The following is a 23,862-nucleotide window of genomic DNA, read 5'->3' as shown; positions in this document are numbered from 1 at the left end:
TCACAGGCAGTAGGCCAGACAGGGTGGGGAGCTTAACTACATTTGTGGAAAGGTATGGGCAAGAAAGGGATCATGTTGCTGAAACACATTTATCTGTGAGTGTTGATAAACATGCAATTAGCCCTCTTTCCATTGCTTAGCTTGCACAAACCAAACCATAGCCCTGTCAGTTGTAGATCTATGAAAGCATATAGAGCTGGCATTCTTCTCCCTGCCCCAGTGCACAATAAAAGGGTGAAAATGGATTTAATGTTTGATAAAAACCTGTTGCCCAAAATGCTGTCGTCTTGTTACCCACCACCACTCCAGTATAATTTTGCCAGATTTACCCCAGTACTTCCTTGCCTCTACAACTGGCAGCCAGTGATATGGAGCAGGGTGGCAGAATTTGGGGAAATGAAATGTTAAGCCTAACCAAATCTTATAAAGTAGGACACTTTGCTTGACACAAACATCCATTTTCTGCAGCAACCACATGTCAAGCACCTTGGGTATTTCCACTGAAGTATGCTTTCTGCAGAGGTACTGTATATACCATAGGATTACAGTGTTTAAAGGGATCTCATAGGTCATAAAATGCAGCATCCCGTTCTTTTGGTCTAACGTTTATTACAATTCTAGATCTCCTTAAAGACCCACATATATTTATAATCGTGACTTTAATCTTTGTAACAAGTGTTGCCTCTATGCATTACCATTCAGCAGCAGACCTGGATATCCACCTGAACTAAAAATTTCAGTGTCACTTACTGCTTTCCTTGGGCCAGGTCTGCCCTACTAAAAGGCCTCTAAGACAGGACAAAAGAAACGGATAATTGCAGTATGCAGAAGGCCCCAGGCTAAATCCCTATCATTTCCAGTTAAATGGTTGGGTTGCAGGTGATGGACTTCTGCCTGTGGCATTGGAAAGATGCTGCCAATCACAACACTGAGCTACTTGACTAAATGGCCTGGGATAAGCAAGTTTCCTTTGCTACTATGACCTTGAGAGTCATCTTATCCAGCCCGCTGCAATGCAGGAATCTCAACTGAATCATGCATGGCCAATAGCCATCCAACCTCTGCTTAAAAACTCCAAGGAAGGAGAGTCATCACCTCTCATTGGAGTCTGTTCGACTGTTGAACATCTCTTACTGTCAGAAAGTTCTTCCTGGTGTTTAGTCGGAATCTCATTTCTTGTAACTTGAATCCATTGGTTCAGGACCTACCCTTCAGAGCTTGCTCCATCCTCTATGTGACAGCACTTTCGATATTTAAAGATGGCTATCAAATTTTCTCCCAGTCTCCTCTTTTCCAGGCTAAACATACCCTATTCCCTCAGCTGTTCCTCATAAGGCTTGGTTTCCAACCTCTTTATCCTCTTGATTCCCATGTTCTGCACACATTCCAGCTTGTCAATATCCTTAAATTGTGGTGCCCAGAACTGGACACAATACTCCAGGTATGGTCTGACCAAGGCAAAATAGAGTGGTACTATTGCTTCCCTTGAGTGGGACACTATATTTCTGTTGTTGCAGCCTAGAATAGCTTTCTCCCACTGCTGCATTACACTGGTGACACATATTAAGCTTTTGGTCTATTAAGACCCCTAGATCCTGTTCACATGTACTACTGGCAAGCCATGTGTCTCCCCCATTATATTTGTGCAGCCTAAGTGTAGAACCTTACATTTGTCCTTATTGAAATTCATTTTGTTAGTTTTGACCCAGTTCTCCAATCTGTTAAGGTCATCTTTAATGCAGCATTGGTTACCCCTCCCAGTTTGGTGTCATCTGCAAGTTCGATGAACATCTCCTCAATACCTGTTAGTCTTAAATTTTTCAGACACAGCTTTGTAATATTCAAATCCCATGAATTTGATTGCAGAGCTTTCATGCTCTTAAACCAGTGATAGGGGACCTGTGACTATCCAGATGTTGCTATATAGTACACCTTCCACCATCCTTGACCATTCGCCATGCCAGCTGATGAGAGCTGGAGTCCAGCAACATCTGCAGGTCTCAGGTTCTCCATTCCTGTCCTAAACCCTGGGTCAAGGTGCTCTAACTTGAAGGTTTTTAAGAGCACAGCAAATTACAACTTAATTAAAGCTAAGTGGTTGTAAAAAACTATCAAGATCTTACATTGCACAATATCTTCCTTTTTGCTTGTATTGCCTTAAATGTGGCCCCTCCTGAGGATTCTTTGCTTCTTTTTCTATAGTTTATATTACTGAACTGTGCGGTGTTGACAAAGTAAACATGACTTACTAGTTCATTCAGGTTATCTGTAAGTGAGACAGCGTATCAATGAAACAGGAAGAAGGACTACAAAGTGATTGAAAGAAACAGGAACTCTTTCTGCCTCAGCTAAGGCAGCTAATCAGGTGTCCTTTGTCACAGATTTTAAGTTATACGTCTTTGTGATAAATTAACGGAAGACTTTCCCAGTTATCTTATTTATCCAGGTTTCAAGCCAGTCTAAATCTGCAGTGTATTTTTATTCTGGTTTTAGGGGTGTTTTTAATGCTGATAACACATATACATATTCTTTATCAGAAACCAAGGAAAATTACTCCTTTTTCAATGAAGCTGCATATACTAATTTTTGTAATAATTTTAGTTCTAATCACAAAAAACATAATATTTTTATTATTTCTTGGGCACAGAGAGAGAGAGAGAGCTGTGCATGAGTGCGATGGTGAGGCTTAATGGAGCATCATATCCACAGCTTCACTGCTAGTACCAGCTAGGGCAGAGTGTGGAGAACAGAGACTGTTCTGCTGTTCCAGCTCCCAGTCTAGTGCAGCAAAGGGACTCAGATCAATTATGTTGCTTGATAGCATATGGGCAGATCCTGTGCTGGCTCATCCCTTCTCTGAAAACACTTCATTTCGGTAGTAGTGTCTTCCCAATTCCTCCAAACCCACTCCAGCATGGTGGATCAGGGTTTTTGCTTACTCGGTTGCAGTAAAAAATGAGAAAGTGTTGCCCGCACCTTAAAGTCTTAACAAATTTATTATTTAAGTACATATATTATTCTTCTTCTCCCTCCCCTTTTAAATTAAAGTATGAAAACCTAATGAATTTGTAATGTCACTGTGAACAGGTTAAGCCATTACTTACACATGTGAAATAGAAGATATGTCCAGTAAATAGTATGCCAAGAGATCTTCAGCTGACTAATTTGAGTGTTCCTTCTTGAAACAAAAGGGGTGGAATATAATCTCATCCACATATATAAAGATAAAACTTGAATCTGAAAGCTCTCCTGTCCGCATACAGTATCAAGAAGGAAAGAGAGAGGAAAAGAGTACAGTGGAAAACATACAAGGAAATTTTACAAACCAGTTTACAATCGTTACTAGCCCACCAAATGTTTCACTAGCTTATTTGCCAACTTATTGAAGCTTCCCTTACCTATAAGGCAGTGGTGTCCAAACTTTTTTCAAAGAGGGCCAGATTTGATAAAATGAAGAGCCCTGAGGGCCAACCAAAGTTCTTGAGGTTTTTAGGATTTTACCCAAGGAAATAAACTGCCACAGGGGCCTGATTAACCGACCAGTGGGCTGCATTCGGCCTGTGAAACGGAATTTGGACATGCCTGCTGTAAGGTATGCTTTCTCAGTACCAGTAATCAGTCAAATGGCTGTTTATATAGGCCTGAAGGAAGTCTCTAGGGAGAGACTGTAGGGAAGCTGGTTTATTATAGCAAATTGGGACTGTGACTGATGATTTCAAACAGCTGTCAAAGGTAAGCAGGTTGGACGTCTCCCATTTTGGGGAGGATACTCAATGATAATGACACTTTATTTAACAAAGGCATTGTTTCTTTTTCCTCCCCTTAAAGATGGCTACCATTTGCCTCTTGCCGTGCCGCCTCCTGTGATGGTAGGCACGACCCCCAAGACACCAGGGGAGAGCCTGCACAGAGAAGACGGACACTTCCACTACTGTGGGATTAAGACCATGGAACTGTCAGACAGTGACCGTCCTGTCAGCTTCAGCTCCACCTCATCTTCTGCATCCTCCAGGGATAGCCACTGTTCCTTTGGCAGCAGAACAACGCTAGTTTCAAACAATCACCTGGGCTTATTCAACCAGGATAAGGAAGCAGGGGCCATAAAGCTAGAGCTGAGCCCGGCCCAGCGATTTTCCAGCAAGGAGCTGAGAAAAAACAACCCTTCAAAGGAGCAGACCTCTGACGGAAGTCTTGGGAGAAGGCCAAGTATGCCACGGAGAGCTGAATCTAAGGAAAGTAGCAGAAACTGTGTCATGTCCTTGATCGCTGAGCCTCCAAGCCCAAAGCTCCTGTACGTTGACAGAGTGGTCCAAGAAATCCTGGAGACAGAGAGGACGTATGTGCAGGATTTAAAAAGTATTATGAAGGTAAGTGGATCACTCTTAAACCCTAATGGGATGGACAATGTGCAAAATAAATCCTCTTGCAAACAATACCAAGAGCATGTGGCATTATTGCAAGTCTTGCACTGAATTGGTATGTTGTGGTGGGCAGCTCAGTCAGCTTTCTGTGGGTGAATAAATGCTCTTGTCAGTTATGATATTGGGGCAGCAGCATAATTCTATTTGTAGAGGTGTCTTCCTGGACAGGCAATATGAATTGCTGGTAGTAGCTCCTGTAGCAGGGTTTTACAAAATCATTCATTGTTTGCTAGATATTTTCTAGCATTGACTGTACCATGTTTTCAAAATCTCTTGAATAGTTTTGCCCTCAACCCATTTCTCTTTGTCATCAGGGTTTATAAACTGCTCCTGTTCATAGAATCTCTCATGAATCTTTACGGTTTCTCTAAAATGGTACTTGGTATTCAGAGCTGTTTTCTTCTACCATCACCCCCAGCAAAGTTGCTGGGATGTGTGCACACACCATGTTTTCCTTATTATGTGGAGCTAGTGAAAGGTGCTCCTACTTTTAGGTGCAGCAGTGGGCCTCCAGCCACAAGGATATCATAAACCTTGAGTGGCCAAGGGAGATGGAATTCCACCAGTGACTGGAAACTTCCTGCCTCTGCTGAGTATTAATACCACACATATCATATCCAGTTCTCTCTATGATCAAACAAATGTGGAATTTGAATGTTCATTTTGGTATAATGTGGAATTCTTGAATGTTTGACCAGCTCTTCCAAATGTTCCCCTATCCATGCTCCTAGGTGAACTATTTTTTATTTATTGCTTTGTCAGTTATGATTCTTTGGCCTCCTGTCCAGTGCAGACACAAATCATAGAGACAAACACATAATCTGGAAATCTTATAATGTGTAGCTTCGGGCAATTCTCTCTGTTAAGTACATCACTAATCCGGAAAAGAAAATACTAGTCTGATGATGACACAAAAAAGCAGACAGCAAGGCAAAAAAGATTATCAAGGTTTGATATACAAAGGCATGTTTTCTTTAAAAAAAATTAATCCCCAGAAACAAGTCTTTTCCTGCACAGTTGCATTAGGTTCTTTAACTGCTGGTTTATAGTAAAAATCAGCTATATGGAAGGCATTTTAAAGGTTCTTAAACAAGAATGAAATAAAACTGCTAAAGCAAGCAATTCTTATGTCCAACATACTTGTCCTGCATAGATCTGACTAGGGTTTAGAAATTTCAATACAGCTGCTAACCCAGTTTTCAAATCTTATTTTCACAATAAAAACAGTGTTTACTAACTTATAGAGCATAAAATAACTGCCAGTTTTTCAGCTGGAAACATGAGCACATGTTAAGAGATAACATTGGTGACCTCCAGTGCTGGATATTGGAGAATTTCTTTTTTAAAAATAATGCTATATTTGGTTTAAGCTGCAATCTTACATTTCCTTCCCGAGTAGCCTTGGGAAGGGGTACAATGCTTCTCTGCCAGTGGAGAGGGAGGCTCACAGGCACTACTATTGCTGGAAGACGCAGCTTTATCCATATTATGGGAAATTCTGCTGGTTGTGATGCCCTTCTGGCAGTGTTGCAGCATGCAGGAGACAAAACATCCTGCAGCAGTTCATCAAGGCTTAGGGCAGCTTAGACATGTTTGAATTACAGGGGGTCTGTATGCTTCAGGGCTCACAATTTGGCTTTGCTCTCTCCTTCCCACTTTAACCTTTCAGTCCCCCTTCTGTCTCTTTTTAAACAGTGGAGAGGCTGCAAAAGGAAAGAGGCACGTGAAGCTTGAATGGGTGACCTTCTGTGTCCTAAACGATATCACCAATTCCTCCCGCAATGTTAGTGCTTCCTGCTAAGATTAATTTATGTGATGGTAGATGCATTTCTTGCTAGCTGCCTACTCAGTAGTGACTCTCAATTCACTCTAAAACTATATTTTCTTGAGATTCTAATGGAAGGTAGGAACATATTTGGCAAAAAGGAAGAGTCATAATTTTAGACCTGGTTTATTACAGATTTCCATGGGAATTAAATACACCTTTTGGTGGTATCCCTTTTCTGCCCCTTCTTATTTTTGAGGAGTAGTTAAGAACTGGAGTAGCAATAAGCATGCTCAGATAGAGACTGAGAAGAACATAGTGTCTCAGGCTTTTGTACATGTGCTGAGATTTTTGAATCGTTCCTCAGTTACTGATGCTGAAGACACCACGTGGCTTTTAAAAGGCCATGTCTGAAAAAACATTGCACTGACTGTTCTTTCTTTCTAGCTGTTAGCTGAGCCCCTGCCGAGGAGTTGTAGTAAATGTGGCATGTGGGTAGTGCCTTACATGGTTGCCAGTATTAACGGCAGTTTCACTACACGATCCCTCTTGTCTTGGGGCTTTCTTCCCTCTGACTTCCTAAAAGAGTACAACTCTGCTCCCCTTTTTTGTATGCTGCCTCATATTTGGGGTCAATTATCGTTCTTAGGAATTTACTTTGTCCATGCAGCATGCTTTATCCCAGAAAGTAGTTTCTAGAGCAAGCAAAAATGCAGGGCAGTGTCTGCCCTGTGGCAATCGGCTTGACTTTGTCAGGAGCAGCTAAAATGTTAGAGGCTTTACCTTTGCTTTGGCCTCCTGGGAAGGCAGTCATGAACATGCTTAGCAGTATGACAAGTGGTATAATCATCTAGTAGCTAATTAGAAGTAAGATGGCATTCTCCGTGGTGTGATTAAAGTATTTCATATCACCTGGAAAAGGAAGGACTGCTATTGTGGCCACGGAATCCTGTCTCCCAGCTCACATTTTCTCTTTGAACGTTTACGCAACTCGAAAGACTAGGTGCACACTTGAATAATTATGCCCTTCGAAGCCACAGGCCCATTACAACATATGCAGAGGTAGGCATTACTGTTTTTCGAGGGCAGTTGAGCCTTAAAAAATATTTGCTGACAAGGTTGTATGAAATCTGTAGGACAGAGAAGCAAACACAGATTGATAGGTATATCCTCTAGCACTGCTAGGCTCAGGTGTTTCATTTGCCCTGTGCTCCATGAATTGTGTGGTGTTGTTTTTAAGACAGCTTAGAAAAATTAAGACGAACCCCATTCATTCTTAACCAAGATTCTGAACTGTTTCAAAACCTGGTTTCAAAATTTGGTGAGCTCATGGCTTAGGGGTGGCTAATCTTATAAGCTTCTGGCAGCTCCCTGTGTTCCTAACCATCCTGGCTGGGGCTGATGGGAGCTGGATCCCAACGACGTTTGGGAGAGCCCCAGGTTAGCAATTTCTCCCATATTCAAGCATTAAAGGGGTGCTATGATGAGGGAGAAAGTGAATGTACTCATTGGCCCCCAGGACACTCTGAGGTGTCTCTGCCACCCAACCAAGCCACCTTCCACATGTTAGAGGGTGAGGGTCTTCAGCAAGGACCCTGCTATACTCATGGGGTACTCCTTTCTCATGCAGGGCTTTAAATACTGTAGGCTCTCCACAGGACACCCTCTGCAATGCAGAGTAGCAGTGACTGAATGGGGCATAACCTGCTAGTGCAAGTCAACCTTGGCCTACCATGTTGTTTCCGCACAGTGATGTCAGCCAATGGGCAGGAGAACAAGGTTTAATCCCACATTGGCTGTATGCCCTTGAAGTGTTAGTGATGATTAACATTGATGACCATATGATTCTTAGACATCATTACAAGTTGTGTTCCAATGAAATGTTACTGCTCAGTCTTCTTCTGTAGCTGTGATTATGTTGGTGTGAATAGGTTGCTGGTCTGGGCATAGGATGCGCTTGGAGTTTTGCTCCAGGTCAAGCACCACTGGGAAGGAGATGGCTGCATCATTCCAGATCTTCTGTGTTTTTTCTGTTTCTGCCTCGGGTGGCAGAAACTCAGCAAAACTGGATCTTTGTCACACACAAACACACCCCGGATGTACACCAATAGTCAAAAGTAACTATGCCAGTTTCTTAATCCTGACCATTGGAGAATATTTCAAAGTTGCCTGTAATAGCTCAAAGCTGATTTCAACAGCTGGGTGGGATGCCACAACACAAATTGGTACGTAATTCTTCAGTAATATAAATGAATGCTCTACAGATCCTCCCTTAATCTTTTTTTATACACCTGCTGAGTGGAAAAGACAGTTTGCTGGCACTCCTAACTGTATTGAGCTATAGAATTGCCCCAGAAGATTAACACTATTGTACTTGCTGCTCTTGTTAGCAATGAATGGATCACTCAACCAAACGGTTGGTTGGCTGACTAGCAAGCACTATTGTGTATGCAAATAAAAATAGATAAAAAGGGTGAGAGTTAATCTGTTTCAGCTTTTGGAAATCTCTGGTTCTTTTATTAGGAAGGAAGGGAAGAGAATGTTAAATGCAATATACAGGACAACTGGTTAGCCGCCCCCCCCCCAAATTATTCCTGTAACAAAATTAAAGGATGCTGCTGCTTTAGAGAAACATAAATAAACAGAGTGTAAGTTTGGTGGCAGTAGTGTTCTAATTATTTTATCTTATTGTAAGCAGGTTGCTGCTTGTATAATTGTCAACTAGCCATTTTGCACGACTGATTTCTTGTTGATAAGCCTGTGCAGGATGTCCCTAGAAGGGTCTCGAATACATCATGGAGACCTGCTTATGAATTACCATTGCAAAATACAAAATCTGACTTCCAACATGTATTGCTCTTGGTTAGTGTAGCTCCCCAGCTTGCCATGGACTGAGCTTCACCCACAGTAGGATACCTTGGCAGGAACGCTTTCCAAAGAGTATCACCATGGGTTAAATTCAAGAGATCTTATCCTTTTCCCCACATATAATTCCTGAGATATGCTATGGTTACGTTATGAGGTATTGTTATGGTTACGTTTTGAACCTTTCAAGTGGATAGGGAAGTGTGGACTGGGTCAAGAAGCATGGTTTTTCTTCTCTGTAGGAAGTACACTATGGCTTAATAGATTTTATAGATGGGATAGCATAGTTTTGCAACATGCAGAGCTATATTTCTTGTTAGAGTAACATGTAATAATGAGGCCAGTGACAAGTGTGACATTAAGGGTTGTTGTGTATTCTAGATGAATTGGTTTTGTGGATTCCCATCACCTCCTTGAATTTACTAAATCACCTTGGAAAGTAGGTGGAAGCGATTCAGTACTGTTCTGTCTTTTTATGATTGAAAGGGTCATCAATACAGTTGTACCTCGTTTTGCGGCTGGGATCCGACTGCAGCCTGGAATAGCATTAAGTTACCAGTAGCTTTTGTTTGCTGCTGCAACACACTGTTGATGCATTTTAAACCTGTGGTCAAATAAGACCCCTAGATCCTTTTCACATGTACAATGGATCCATCCCAGAGCCCGTCCGTAACGTGAAAAGCCCACAACTCAAAGCGCCACATCTGCGCAGGTGTGTGGTGCAATTTGGCGCTTCTGTGCATGAGCGAACGGTGAAACCCAGAAGTAACCCATTCCAGTACTTCTGGGTTGCTGCGGGACGTGAGACGAAAACATGCAACCTGAAGCAGACGCATCATGAGGTACTACTGACAAGCCAGGTGTACCCCATCTTATATTTGTGCAGCTGGTTCTTACTGCCTATGTGTAGAAACTTACATTTGTCCCTATTGAAATTCAATTTGTTAGTTTGGTTATTTCAAGTGTATTTGATTTGAACCCGATTAAGCTGTCCTGATCATGGCTACTGATTTATATTGGTGTGACTGCAGAACCGTTTCAAAAATATCTGTAGTGATAAGCATTATTTTAAGGTTGTTTTTTCTAGCAAAACTAGCCTAGGATAACACTTTATTTGCAAGTATGTGTTGCTTCAGTTCTCTGCCTCCTGACATTAGTATCTCACTAGGAAATGGTCTGCTTTTGGTCTAATAACATGCTTTATTTAAATTTGAAACCGAGGAAAGAGCTAGCTGTATAGAAATAAAGCCTGATCTTTTGTAACCCTGCATATTTTTTCATGGAGCAGGAAAAGGCTTTTAATCTATTGTCTTCCAAAAATGCTTAAACCAAGCCCATTCTTGGACTATTTTATATATGTATAAGTATTGAAAAACAAAGAATTGTTTTTGTTTCTGTTTCTGAGAAAGTGATCAAAATTGCCCATCTATCGCCTCTTGCTAAACCTGTTTCTCAATTCAGGTAAGCACTGTTTATATAGCAAGTGATAAATGTGTTAATAATCTAGTTAATTCCCATATTCTGTTTCTGTGGCTGAAGTGTCTTTGTTGATACAGCTTTGTTGATGTGTGAGACACAGTAATCTTTTAACAGGCTTTCTTCTCAGTGCTATGAATAGTAAATGATCTGATGTCCTCACTATTACATGGCTGAGAAAATAGCATGGGAAAGCCACAGTCCTTTTCTCACATTGATTCTTTTTCTGTATGCCTTATATTATGCTTCCCCACAGTCTATGCCCAAACCTTTCCTACATCTGGGGCTTACACCTATGAACTCAGACATTCCCATGTTTATCATGCTGCTTTGGCTATAGAACAGAGGTCCCTAACCTTTTGATGCCCAGGGAGCATATTTGACAATCTAAGAAACTAAGGAATACCCATTTCAAAACTAGTGATGCTAAGACACTCCCCCTCACACACAGAAAAAAGGGCAAAACACCTATGCTTCCCCCCCAAAATAAATAAAACAAAAAAGATAACATTTCTCCTTTTTCTTCTCCAGAAACAGCAGTGAATGTTTTGCTGTAATTTCAGGGAGACAATAAGACTTGGCTCTGATAGCTTTAATAAAGATTCATAGACCATTCCATTATTACGGTTGCCAGCTATGCGATTAGGGAGTTTCCAGCCTTTTTATTATGGCTTCATATGCTTGCAGCTGCTGTGACATGGTTTGCCGCTGTAGTTTTGGTTGACCTTAAAGGGTCAAAGAATTCTTAAACAGAAAAAAAAACCCAGAATCTTTGTTGCGTAGCTTTGATCATTTTCCTTCAGAGACTCACTGAGAGATCAAGTTTATTTCTAAATGACATTTCTGTTTTCAGGTTGAGTTTGCAGAGCTATTAAATGACCAGGCATAACATGATGCAACGATGCATCTCTGGGGATTAGGTTGTTGTTGTTTTGGTTCCATCTGCTGTATTACACTTAATGATCATGAGAAAGTTGACTTGTTCCTTCTCTTGTCACACTCTTATCACAACTCTCACAACCTACTGCCTGCTAAGAGTTTTCCAACAACTTTTTTTCAGCCCCTGCCAGCTGAAAAAGTGGTTATGACTTGTAGACCCTTCCATGCACATTGCTCACCACCTCTGCATTATATACTCCTTAAGTGCTTTTGCTTGGCTGGAATTTGTCCATGAACTCTGATGAACCGTTTGCTTACTTGGATAGAGAATGGAGAGGGGTGGGTGGGTAGAAACTAGCCTACTGTACGAAGGTAACATTTACATTAAATTCTCTACCTTTTGCCCCTGCCCTGGACCTGCCTACCACTGACATGTGGCCCTCAGCAAATTGTCCAGAAGGGAATGTCATCATCAAACCTTTATTGGCATCACATACAAACATTCAAAATAAATAGGCCAGTGCGATCTTGTCATCATTTCAACAGTACAGTCATTTGCCAAAGGGAAGAAGAGGCGAGCAATCTATTTCACCATTGTGGATCTCCAGCAAGGGCAGGACCCTGTAGCGTACTTCGGCAACAGAAAATCAAATAGAGGAACTTAGCTACTGTCTTGGTGAGCTCCTGGTCTCTCCCCTGTAATAAGAAGCATATAACCTCTGTCTCTGGTTTCCATGTTGGAATACATAGATGGTCTAAAAATTGTTGTCAGAGATCATCATACATTTTACATTTAAGGGCCATGAGTTTCTACCAGGTGGGCATCACATGGGCAGATCCTATTTCCTTCTACCATACCTGCAAACCTACCCCAAAGGAGGTTACAAGGGTTAGAATTGAATCTAGCCAGAGAAAAAGCCCAGAAGGAACTATGGCCCTTGGGCTAAATAAGTTTTCCCTGCCAATAGAGTATAAGTTGCATCTCTCTGCAAAGCACACAGATGTGTGGACCTGTGCACAGGTGTACTATTTAATCCTGTTCCCCAGGCGTACCTGAAAGATGCACAGGGAACCCTTCTAATCAGCTGTTTGGTAGGGAAACATCCAGAGGGCCTCATGAGTAGCTCTGTATCGTGTGATGTGAACTGCAGACTGAGGAAAGGGGATATTGAAGTTCTGTTAGAAGAAATAACACACTCTCCATTAAGCCTTTTGATGCAGTTTTTTTTAATCCATTTCCTGCCCAGTGTTTATTGTGCAATGTAAAGCTTTTATAGTTCTCTGAATATTGTTTTGTAGTGTTATATGGTGACATTATCTTGTGGCTAACAAGATGTCAGAAGTCTGGGGGACAGGAATCAGAATGTAGGTAGACTAGTTCAGTAATTTCACTTACAAATACTTGTCCAAAACTATTGATGGTTGTGCCAAATATCCAACAGATAACTTGACTAGCCTGCTTATAAAGCAATCATCAGGTACTTTGGCAATACAGATATTATGTATTACAATATATTGTTGTTTCATTATGTATCATTGCAATATAGGTATCTGTATTCTCATGATATTTTAGTGTGGTTTAGTCAAAGTAGTGCCCTCCCACTATTGTTGGATTCTAACTCACATTAACATTCACCAGCATCGCCAAGGGACAGACATGATAGGAAAACATCACTTGGATGGACCTCATTCACTACCTCTGCTTTTGTTCTTTTTCACATCAAACATTTGCTCTTACAAAAGCAAATTATGAACCACTTTAAAGTAGTAAGGTTTCTATATACGTTTTTGTCACTTTTTAAAAGCTGGTTACTGTGGGTCTGTAGTTGTTGTTAGGGCAGGCTCAGTTTGTTACATCTCATTCTATTGAACATAAATATGTGTTAGAAATTACAACTGGGAATGAGCTTTTCCTGTTTTGTACTCATTTTTTCCACCCTTTTGACCCAGGTTGCAGAGTGTGTGTGTGTGTGGCGCAATCCTTTCTGCTTCATGAAGCCTCTTAAGTCTCTGCTCCAAGGGAGACTGTGAGTGAAAACAAAAGGTCACACACAGTTTTGGGAAGCCCCCGGGACATTGTTATAATGACTTAATGCACAAACATATTTTAAGAGAACAGATTTAATGATGAGGTCATAAGTTAATGGAGGCTGGGTGGAAAGGAATGTAGAGGTGTAGATCATGTATGCCAGAATGTTTAATGTCATGGAGCTTCCTTGTTGTAAAGCCCCCGGTGTGTAGATATAAAATTGCATTTTGGTTAGGTGATGCTCTTTGGTGCTGGAAGTCAAAACCTGCTTATATGTGGACAGAACTAGTTAAGAACTCATGTTCATCTTTATGTGCTGTTCTTGGTGCTACAATATTTTGTTTTGCTTGTTTGTTTAAACGATCAAATTATTTAGAAAAGTAAACCTATTGTGAACATGCCCAGTGATTTTTCTCAAATACGTTTTCCCTTTGTTTTTATCTGATTCTCTCATGTGGGTTTTGGAATTCAGTTACTATATAACAAGATCCTCATGGTGTAGCTGACATTTCCCAGAATCCCTTGAATTCGGCGCTATGGAATGTTGTGTTGCCATTGGTAAAATGCCATCACACGTTGTCTAAACCCTCAGGCTCAGGATCATGTCAGGGTTTTGTTAACATGGTTCCAGCTGTTCTCACTCTTAGTCTATTGTTTTCCTTTCTCCTGCAGAGTTTCTTTATAAATGTTATGGAAGCACACTAGGCCTTTTGTTGTTGTGTTAAATAGTAGTTTTAATGCTAGTTCACGCAGGTATTTGATTATCATAATATCAGAACGACTTCGAGTTCTAACACCAATGAGAGAGTTTTGGCACTCAAAGTCTCCCGAAGCAGTATTTTTCAATGGAGTCAGTTTCCACACTAAAACCCCACTACCACCATAGATTTAAAACAATATGATGCCACTTTAAACAATCATGGCTTTCCCCAAATAATTATGGGAGCTGTAGTTGGGTATGGGTCCTGAGAGCTGTTAGGAGACTCTTATTCCTCTCTTAGAGCTGTCATTCCCAGAGATCCTCATGAAGAGGAACTGATGGTTAAACCCAGTGCTTCTTTCTGGGGGGACACAGGGGTACTCATACCCCTAAACATTTTGTGAATCTAAGTTTGGTCTCATTGAGGGGCAGTATTTCAATATGAGTAGGAAAATGAGAGTACCCCTAAACATTTTTTTAGGGGGGGGAAAGCATTGGTTAAACCACTCTTGGTACTGCAGTTCTGGAAGGGCCTGTCTGGTAACCTGCAAATCACTGTTTTATAGTAAATCTTCCCCAATTAGTTTATAGCTCTCTTGCTTGTGTGACCTAAAATGTAATCCCCACAACTAAATAGCATGCAGATGAATCTTCTCTGCAATATGTTCCCGAGAACATGCAGTTTCTCATTAGTATACCAGGTGGGGACTGCAGAAGAAGAGAGACCTTGTTCTTTATAAACTGGGAACCAGGACGTTTATATTGCATTGTGTTTGAGAGTTTTAAAAGTGCTTTTTCAATAGCTCTGAAATATGGGAATACTTTTCCAGGTCTCCTCTTATCTCTATGAAGTCCATGTGCTATAGTGATGATACTTTATGTTGTTTTTAAAAGAAACCCTCCTTAATATAGGAAGATGTCATTGACCTTATTGAGTAATTAATGGAGATAATTAAGCTGTCACTGTGGGTGAAATCTGAATATGTTGCAGCTTGAAAAACATGCACAGTCTGAGCAGCAAAGCATTCAGTCTTTGGGTTTATTCCTTTGGTATTGGTGAACAGATAAGTATTGTTATTTTCCATAATGGAAGGACTGTTCAGTGTGGCGCTACTGAAGGGATTAGTGTAATATAAAGTGAAATTGATCTGGAGCAGACTCCTCTTCCACAATTAAAGATAGTTCCATTTACTGAGGAAGAAAAGAGCAGACATGTTTAAGACAACCCTTTTCATTTATTTCATAGGATTACCTTGATTGTATCACTGACCAATCCAAGCTCTCTTTGGGGATGGAGGAACGATCAGCTTTGTTTGGAAACATAAAAGATATCTACCATTTCAACAGGTGAGTAAATATTGGACTTAAATAAAAACATATCTGGGGACCACAAATCCAAGCTTTTGTTCATTCATGCACTCCCCCCAACAGATTAAATATTAAAGTAACACTAAAATAGGGGTGGTTGGTCTTCAGGCCAAAGTCCCCCCAAAGGTATCTGTGCTGTGAAAACAAATGCTAGCACAAGACATGTACGGGACTTGCCAACTGCCATTGGAACAAGTGCCATTGGAATAAGCCCTGCATATGAATGGGTAGGGATTGAGGCATGTTTTTAAAGAGAGGTAGAGCTGGGTATCATCCGCATACTGGTGAACACCCAGCCCAAATCCCCTGAAGATATCTCTCAGTGACTTTGTAGATGTTGAAAAGCGTGAGGGAGAAGATGGAGCCCTGAGGCACCCTACAGGGTCCAGACTCTCATCCTCCAACACCACTTTCTGGACATGGCCTAGGAAGAAGGAGTGGAACCACTGCATAACAGTCCTCTCAGCTTCCAACCCCCGTAAATGAAGGTCAGTCGAAGGCAACCTTCCCTCACTTGGGCAGCAGCCCCAAACAATTTACAGGCAGCAGCCCTGAGCAAGGGAAGACCAATCTGTCAATACCTTCTGGTGAGTTTCTGTACCAGTTCTTTAGGCAGGAAGCTTTTGCTTCAGTCAGAGAGGTCCTCTTCATACTTTTGGGTGTTGTTGGGGTTTTATTTTTATTTATTTATTTGCATTTTCCTGCACTGCTTATTTTCATTGAAGGTAAGAAGAACCCTTCCATTTCTTTTTCTAATTACCTTCTAACTACCTCTAATTAGCTTTTGCAGATGAATGTCGTGGAATCATGGGGATAACAAGCTGAATACCCAGTCATTACTTTATCAGATTTTGTGGTGAAGATAGCATAAAAGTACACATTCCTCCATAGTTGGTTCCCAAAACAGTTCAGTTGTGCACATGCACTTGTTCGCCCACAAATACTACCCTTCTAGTCCAGAGATTAAACATCTGATGATGTAGCTTTGTATTGCAATAGTGCTCCATGTTCATATTTAGCTTATGTAATTAAAGAGCGATGGACTACAGGGTCAAAGATCTAATATGGGCTTTAGTGTAAAGTGCTGCTGGCATAGATAACTGTTATCTTGCATCAAGAGTTGGCAGGCATAGGGTTCTGCCCCTTCTTTTTAAATGTATGCCCCTTTTAAAAACATTTTACGTAGTCATTTCTGCAGACATACAATATTGAACGATTTCTCTACTTTGACCTATTGGCTTCTTGTCAAGAAAAGCCTTTGCTAAGTAGTGCCAGGCAATGCATACAAACATGAAATTTAAATTAAAAGATAAAGACGTGTAAAAGAATGGCCCTCTAAGTGGTTTTGGCTGCTAGACTTTTTACTGCATTTCTCTCTCTTTTTCAGTTTTTGGCAGCCTGACGTTCACTAGGCACGGCACAGACTTGTCAGGGCATTTGAAAAATGACAGTCAGCTTTGGATTATTAATTCTTTGAAGCCACTTGCTATTCTTCATTTGTAAAATTTAACATTCTGCCTGGACCGGGAGAAAATGAGTGATTCCCTCCCTTTACTATTCTGTAATGTCTTGATCCTACAGAGATGCAAGGACCTAATAATATTTTTACAAACAGCCCCCCTCCCCAATACTATGCAACTCTTTCAGGAAAGGGTAATTGTAAGCAGGAACAGGAAGTACAGAGCTGTGGGCACCAAGCACAGGGATTAAATAGGCCATGACTTAAAATAAAGAAATGTGGGAACGAGAACATAGCTAATGAGACAAAGTGTGAAGGGATGCCGGGAACCCACTCAAATGAGATGATCAAGGATAACTAGCCAAGATGCCCCTTGGCACAACTGTACTGACCTTTTAAGCTAATGCCCATTTTCCTCCTCTTGTAAAGAACATACTGTGAGGTAAGTTCCTCACTGGAGTTGCTGGTTGACATTATTTTCACAACCAAAAGCAGCATTCCCCGTCATAAGCTGCTGTGTAGCTGTGTGAATGCTTGCCATTCCCTGTCTCACTGGGATGAATCTGCCATTCATCTCCTAGCCAATATACAGCAACTTTCCCATTGTATGCAACCTGCAACCAATAAGACCTGGGTTGTTTTCACAGTTACCTGGGGAAAAGTTCCCTGAAGTCGGTTGAATGTATTTCTGAGTAACTATGGTTAGGATCACATGCCGAAGGTTAGGCTAAATATGATACACAGAGACTTATGCTTCTTTCTTCCACAGTCAAATCAAAAGAGTTGGGGTGGGGATAAAGCACAACTGTGCGCACTGTGTTAGTCTGTACTAGATGTTGCAAGCCTATGCCTGCTCCGTAGCAACAACCTCACTGATCTCAAAGGGCCTGCTAAGTGAAATGCAAAGAATCAGGTTTGTAACTGTAAGTTCAGTTACTGATGGATGCTTTTGATATTTCCTCCCCAACAGCAGACTAATGAGACTGTGGCAATCCTGATTATCTTTGGTGCCTCTAAATCTGCTGTAAAGCTTATAAACTTACCCTGCTAATTATCCACCCAGTTTTGTTTAAAAATAAGCATGCATCCACTTACAGCAACAATTAATGTCAAAATCTATTTGGCTACCAGCGTGTCAAAAGTTAAAAGAACAGCTCGCACGTGAGAGCCTGCTTATAAACACAACAGGGCAGGGTTGTTTGAGCGTATGGCCTGGTGCAGGAAACCATTTTATACTTTGCTGTCTCTCTTCCACCTTTCCTAAGTAGTGTAAGCAGTGCAATGACTTATGTTTTTTCTCCTCATTGTGATTTGTACATAATTGAGAAGGGAGTAGCAACTGAAGTGGCTAGAGAGAAAATCCTTCCTCAATAGGAGAGAGAGAGATAGGCATGTGGCCCCATAATATACAGCAGCACTATGGGTGCTATGTGCATGGATCACTGTGCTTGTGCATGGAAGGCCTCCCTATTGCTGCTCTTCATGCTCTTCTGCATGTTTGTGTTGCCCCTCCCATTCAAGGTTTTTTTAAGCTACACAATACTCTCTCTGCGTGAAAGAGAGCGACAGAGATGCAGAAAGGTGCATGGTGATGTTTGTAAAAGAGCCACACTATGGAGGTGCAGGGGCGGAGGAAGGGGGTGCGGTGGGTGCGGGTCACCCCGGGTGTCACCACTGAGGGGGGGTGACAAAATGCCAGGCAGCACTCACCATGGGGCCTGCAGTGCGCTCGAGCCACACATCTCTCCTGGGAGAGATGCAGTGGCTTGGGCACCCGCTGGCTCTGTGCTTCCCAAATGGTTGGCCCCAGCTGTAGTGCGGCTGAGTGGGAGGAGGCAGGCAGATTCCGGAGGCCCCGCAGTGTGCCCCACCCTCACCCCACCCCTATGGGTGGCTTGCCCTGCCCCTATGAGCGCGCCGCCTCATGCTCCGCAGCGGCTTCCTCCGCCGCTGCGGAGGTGCGCAAGTTCCATGCTCCCACTTTCTCGTAGTCAGTACAGAAAAGAACTGGCTGTCTTTTAATGAAAGACAGAACTGGTGGTAGAGGCAAGAGTACAAGCAAAATGGTGAAGGCATGTTGGGTAAACGAAGGTAAATGCTGCATAATTTATTGATAGGGTAAGAATAAAGGAAGTGTTAGAATATTAGTAACCCAAATAACTAATGAGGACTTAGCCCTATAGAAAGTCATAATATTAACCAGGCTACTTTATTTCAAATATTATGTCAAGTGCAATGCTTATTTTGATAGCTTGTATATATCAGTGTGTGGTTCTCCATATTTTTATTTTTAAAATGCAATCTTTCTTTCTTTCTTTCTTTCTTTCTTTCTTTCTTTCTTTCTTTCTTTCTTTCTTTCTTTCTTTCTTTCTTTGTCAACTAGTGAACTTCTGCAAGATTTGGAAAACTGTGAAAATGATCCTGTAGCTATAGCAGAATGTTTTGTTTCTAAGGTGAGTAATACTAAGGTGATATTGATCTGAGCTATAGCATATTACAGCCTCTTTGAATATAAAACTCAGGATGATTCAGTCAGTTCCCAAACGTCTGCAACTGAGTTAGCTATGTAGTAAAGTTTTCAAAGTTAAAAGAAATATTTTTTATGGACATTAAAATATATTATTTCCTTCCCTCCCTAAATATTTCTGAACAGATCAAGAACTATGAAAACATTTTGAGACCATTTCCTTTTTCCTCACAGATCACTACCAGGACAGACTTATTGAAATGATTAAGAGCTGTACAATTTTACATCTGTGTCTCAGATCATTACAGCTTTTGCTAAATTCCTGTATATTATTACATTTAAAGGAAGAAAAGCAAATGTGACTCATCTCTTTGGGCTAAAGCTGTATTTATCATCTTTAATATTTTAAATATTTTCCTCTAGAACTGTCATAAAATAGACTGAGAACACATTTGTCAAAAGGATTTTTTTTAAAAAAAAATCCATAGTTGCATGCCGTATTTGTTAGTAATTCAAATTATTGTGGCATGTGACATAATCTCACATTTATTATGAAACTCTGGTATAAGAAACCTTTTTGAGTAAACAGGAAGAAATTAGGTTCCCATATAAAGGACTATCTCTAATGCCCCTCTTCCCCACAACCTTTGAAGTGGTGAGTGGGAATTTCTCTCAAGACATGTGGACTGCTTGTACATTTCTGTTACTGCATATATGGTATCCCATGGTATGAGTAATGAGTTGCCTGAGTGATTTCGTTAACACTTTTTTTTTTTGCAAAGACTGCACGTAATTATCCAGCTCCTATAATTCATATCTGATTATCCAATGTGCCAGCTTTGCAACCTGGCTATGTGGACTGGAAACCACATTCTGCTTCAGAGAATGGTGGATGAAGTCACCAGTATTCTACATGGTGCTATTCTCAGCTGTTTCTTGTATTTGGTGTAGGATTTATTCTTTTACCGTGACTGCTCATGTTTTATATTATGGACGTCGGTGGTGCTGTGGTCTAAACCACTGAGTCTCTTGGGCTTGCCAATCAGAAGGTCCGTGGTTCGAATCCCTGTGATGGAGTGAGCTTCCATTACTCTTTCCCAGCTCCTGCCAACCTAGCAGTTTGAAAGCACACTGCTGCAAGTAGATAATTAGGTACTGTTGTGGTGGGAAGGTAAATGGTGTTTCTGTGCACTTTGGTTTCTGTCACGGTATTCCGTTGTGCCAGAAGCGGTTTAGTCATGCTGGCCACATGATCCAGAAAGCTGTCTGTGGACAAACGCTAGTTCCCTTGGCCTGAAAGTGAGACGAGTACCGCAACCCCATAGTCACCTTTGTCTAGGGTCCTTTAACTTTTATATATATATATATTATGGTAATAGCATTCCATTCCATCTAGGGTGAAATGAGTTCTATGGTTCCTGAACATGCTCCGTAGGTACATAGGGTGATCCTTAGCTGAAGCTGAACAGGTCAAGGTCTGATCAGGACCAAGGTGCAGCTACGTAATTTTAGACCCTGTACTCAATGTCCTTATGGGGTCCTGCTTTACGCTGCCATGTTGCAACATCAGTTGTGAAACACATAGTTAACACTTCTTTTCTTCTTGCCTCCTCCACCTGATTCAGCCATGCCATAGTTTACAAATGCAGCTGGTGATGATGTAGGAGTAGAAAGTAGGAAATGAGGTCAGCAACTCTCAGAGTTTCAGTCTGGCACCTGAGGAAGGTCAGCACGGGTTAGGTTAGAAAGGACAGTCTAGGAACCTTGGAAGTTCTCCTCTCTGTCTGCTTTTCCCCATGCATTCAGTCTTAAATTATACCAAGTTTACTTTCTTGGGTGGTGGTGGGACTTGGCCAGGGCTCTCCTTAAAGGTAAAGGTAAAGGTACCCCTGCCCATACTGGCCAGTCTTGACAGACTCTGGGGTTGTGCGCCCATCTCACTTAAGAGGCCAGGGGCCAGCGCTGTCCGGAGACACTTCCGGGTCACGTGGCCAGCGTGACATCACTGCTCTGGCGAGCCAGAGCCGCACACGGAAACACCGTTTACCTTCTCGCTGGTAAGCGGTCCCTATTTATCTACTTGCACCCGGAGGTGCTTTCGAACTGCTAGGTTGGCAGGCGCTGGGACCGAGCAGCGGGAGCGCACCCCGCCGCAGGGATTCGAACCGCCGACCTTTCGATCGGCAAGTCCTAGGCGCTGAGGCTTTAACCCACAGCGCCACCTGCGTCCCTCTCCTTACTGTGTTGCAAATATACTGACAAATGCCATTTAATTTTGAAACTTGAAGCTCTGCAGCAAAAATGTTTCCAGTTCAGTCTGGATTTTGCTTCAGGTTTCAAGTGACAAATACATTATTGCATTTCAGAAGAATTGTACTTATTTTCTTCAAGTGTGGATATGGTTAGTTTTCTTGGCTTTGTGATTGGAACATCCTTTTTCATTCTTATCAGCTGTGGTTGACTGAGGCATTTGAACTAACAATACTGTGCTTTAAGAGAGGCAGATGTCCAAACTTTTGACTCTGGTACATGGGCTTTATGTCTTTTAGATTCAGAAATAAGAGGACAGTTTTGTCCTTTCAGCTGGTAATCAGAAGGGGAAAGTTTAAGGCAGTTGTGAGCTGACTGCATCTGTTTCACATCTTCCACTCTCCCGTTCACCCCTCTTTTTTATTTTTTTTACAAGAGAGATTTTATTTGTCATGTTAAACTTCACACAGTAGAATCATCTGGAAATATATATGCCTAAAAATAAAATATACACAGATTTCTATGTTTTAAGTACTGCATGATGTTAACACTTTCATGGTCTACAGTATTTATGGCTCTCTGCTGGCCATGTTGCTGAGCTCTTGTTGAACATCAAAGGATCTTGCTACAGATTCAGGAATACATTATCTGTATAGTAATGCAAACTAGAAGTGCAGGTTTGATGGAACTTAGAAGGGTCTCAACATACAGCCTATCCTCCCCCCAACTCATAACATTATGATTTAATAACTATGAAATCTAATCACAGTTATTGTAAGCTAGTCTGCTATTTTCTGCTATTTCATACTTTCTTTTTAAATTCTTATTTACAGTTTGGGTATAATTTTAATATTGAATTCTGCATTTGAGAAGCCATTGGTAGCCCCTGCCCCATTACATGTGATAACTAGAATATGACTGGATTTCACCAGTGAATTACAGACTGTAACGTCTCTGTTGCAGATTGTGGTTTCACTTGATTGCTACTTATTTGTAGGTGAAGGTTTCCGCTATAGCTAGAGTTGTTTTTAAAAGCGTGCGCATGACATAGGCTGTGATGCAAGCTTATTGTGTCTTATGCCAGTGAAGATAGCTGTAAGTCTTCCCATCTTAAATAAAAGATAAAATATCAGCAGAGGCTCAGCTGTAATCTGCCATAATTATTGGGTGGATTGTCACTGGGTTGCATTTTAAGCAGGATAAGGAGTTTTTACTAATCCTAAAAGGAAAAAAGGCAGATAGCTTATGTTTTACCACACACTTATCATGTACCTTATCACAAACTGTGAAACACTACAGAAATCCTTATCACCATCCCCCAATCAAGACAAGACTGAGCAACAGGTGACCATCTTCAAGCATCTGCTGCCCTAAACAAAACAAGGTGTGAACTGGAGGCTCCTGAGTAAAGCAAATAGCATTGATGACAGCCCTTTCCCTTAGCTGTGACGATGACAATGGGCTAGCTGTAACTGCAGTCATCTTATTTGCATGTTACAACTTGCATGTGAATGTATGTTGAAGTTAAAGGTAAAGGTAAAGAACCCCTGACAGTTAAGTTGCGGCGCTCATCTCGCTTTACAGCCCGAGGGAGCTGGTGTTTTTCCGCAGACAGTTTTTCCGGGTCATGTGGCCAACATGACTAAGCCACTTCTGGCAAAATCAGAGCAGCGCACGGAGATGCCGTTTACCTTCCCGCTGGAGCGGTACCTATTTATCTACTTGCAGTTTGATGTGCTTTCGAACTGCTAGGTTGGCAGAAGCAGGGACCAAGCAACGGGAGCTCAACCGGTCGTGGGGATTCAAACCGCCGACCTTCTGATTGGCAAGCCCAAGAGGCTCAGCCCAAGAGGCTCAGTGGTTTAGACCACAGCACCATCCGCACCCCATGTTGGTGCAGAGCAAAATGGTTTGCATGAAATAGATCTTACGAACTGCTGAAATTACAGAATTAGTCTGTTTTTGTTTTGTTCTTTTTGTTTTGTTCTCAAGTCTTCAGGAGCTGCTCCTTGTGTTTGGAACTATGTGAAAAGTGCATTAGGTGCAGAATGGGAAATCCTGTTCCCTATTCCTGAAGATTATACAGGGGGGAAACCCCAAATGGTGGCATTGTATGTACACTTTCAAATAAGCTTCTGTATAGCACCAATACTTGCCTGTAGCAAATAAGAAATGGCTGCAGG

The 23,862-nt window shown here is 41.5% G+C and overlaps 1 protein-coding gene across 3 annotated transcripts in view; it reads left to right on the top strand.

The window, feature by feature from the left end:
• Nucleotides 1-23,862, top strand: part of PLEKHG1 (pleckstrin homology and RhoGEF domain containing G1) — a 101,891-nt gene that overhangs the window by 59,883 nt on the left and 18,146 nt on the right. For all 3 annotated transcript variants that reach the window (XM_081905122.1, XM_081905123.1, XM_081905124.1), the window contains 3 exons: nt 3,829-4,367; nt 15,382-15,482; nt 19,346-19,415. In XM_081905122.1, the coding sequence (XP_081761248.1) occupies nt 3,829-4,367; nt 15,382-15,482; nt 19,346-19,415 (710 nt within the window). The remainder of the gene's footprint in view (nt 1-3,828; nt 4,368-15,381; nt 15,483-19,345; nt 19,416-23,862) is intronic.

This window comes from Podarcis melisellensis (assembly GCF_964234715.1).
Source record: "Podarcis melisellensis genome assembly, chromosome: 3".
NCBI lineage: Eukaryota > Metazoa > Chordata > Lepidosauria > Squamata > Lacertidae > Podarcis > Podarcis melisellensis.
This window is presented reverse-complemented; position numbering and strand designations above follow the sequence as displayed.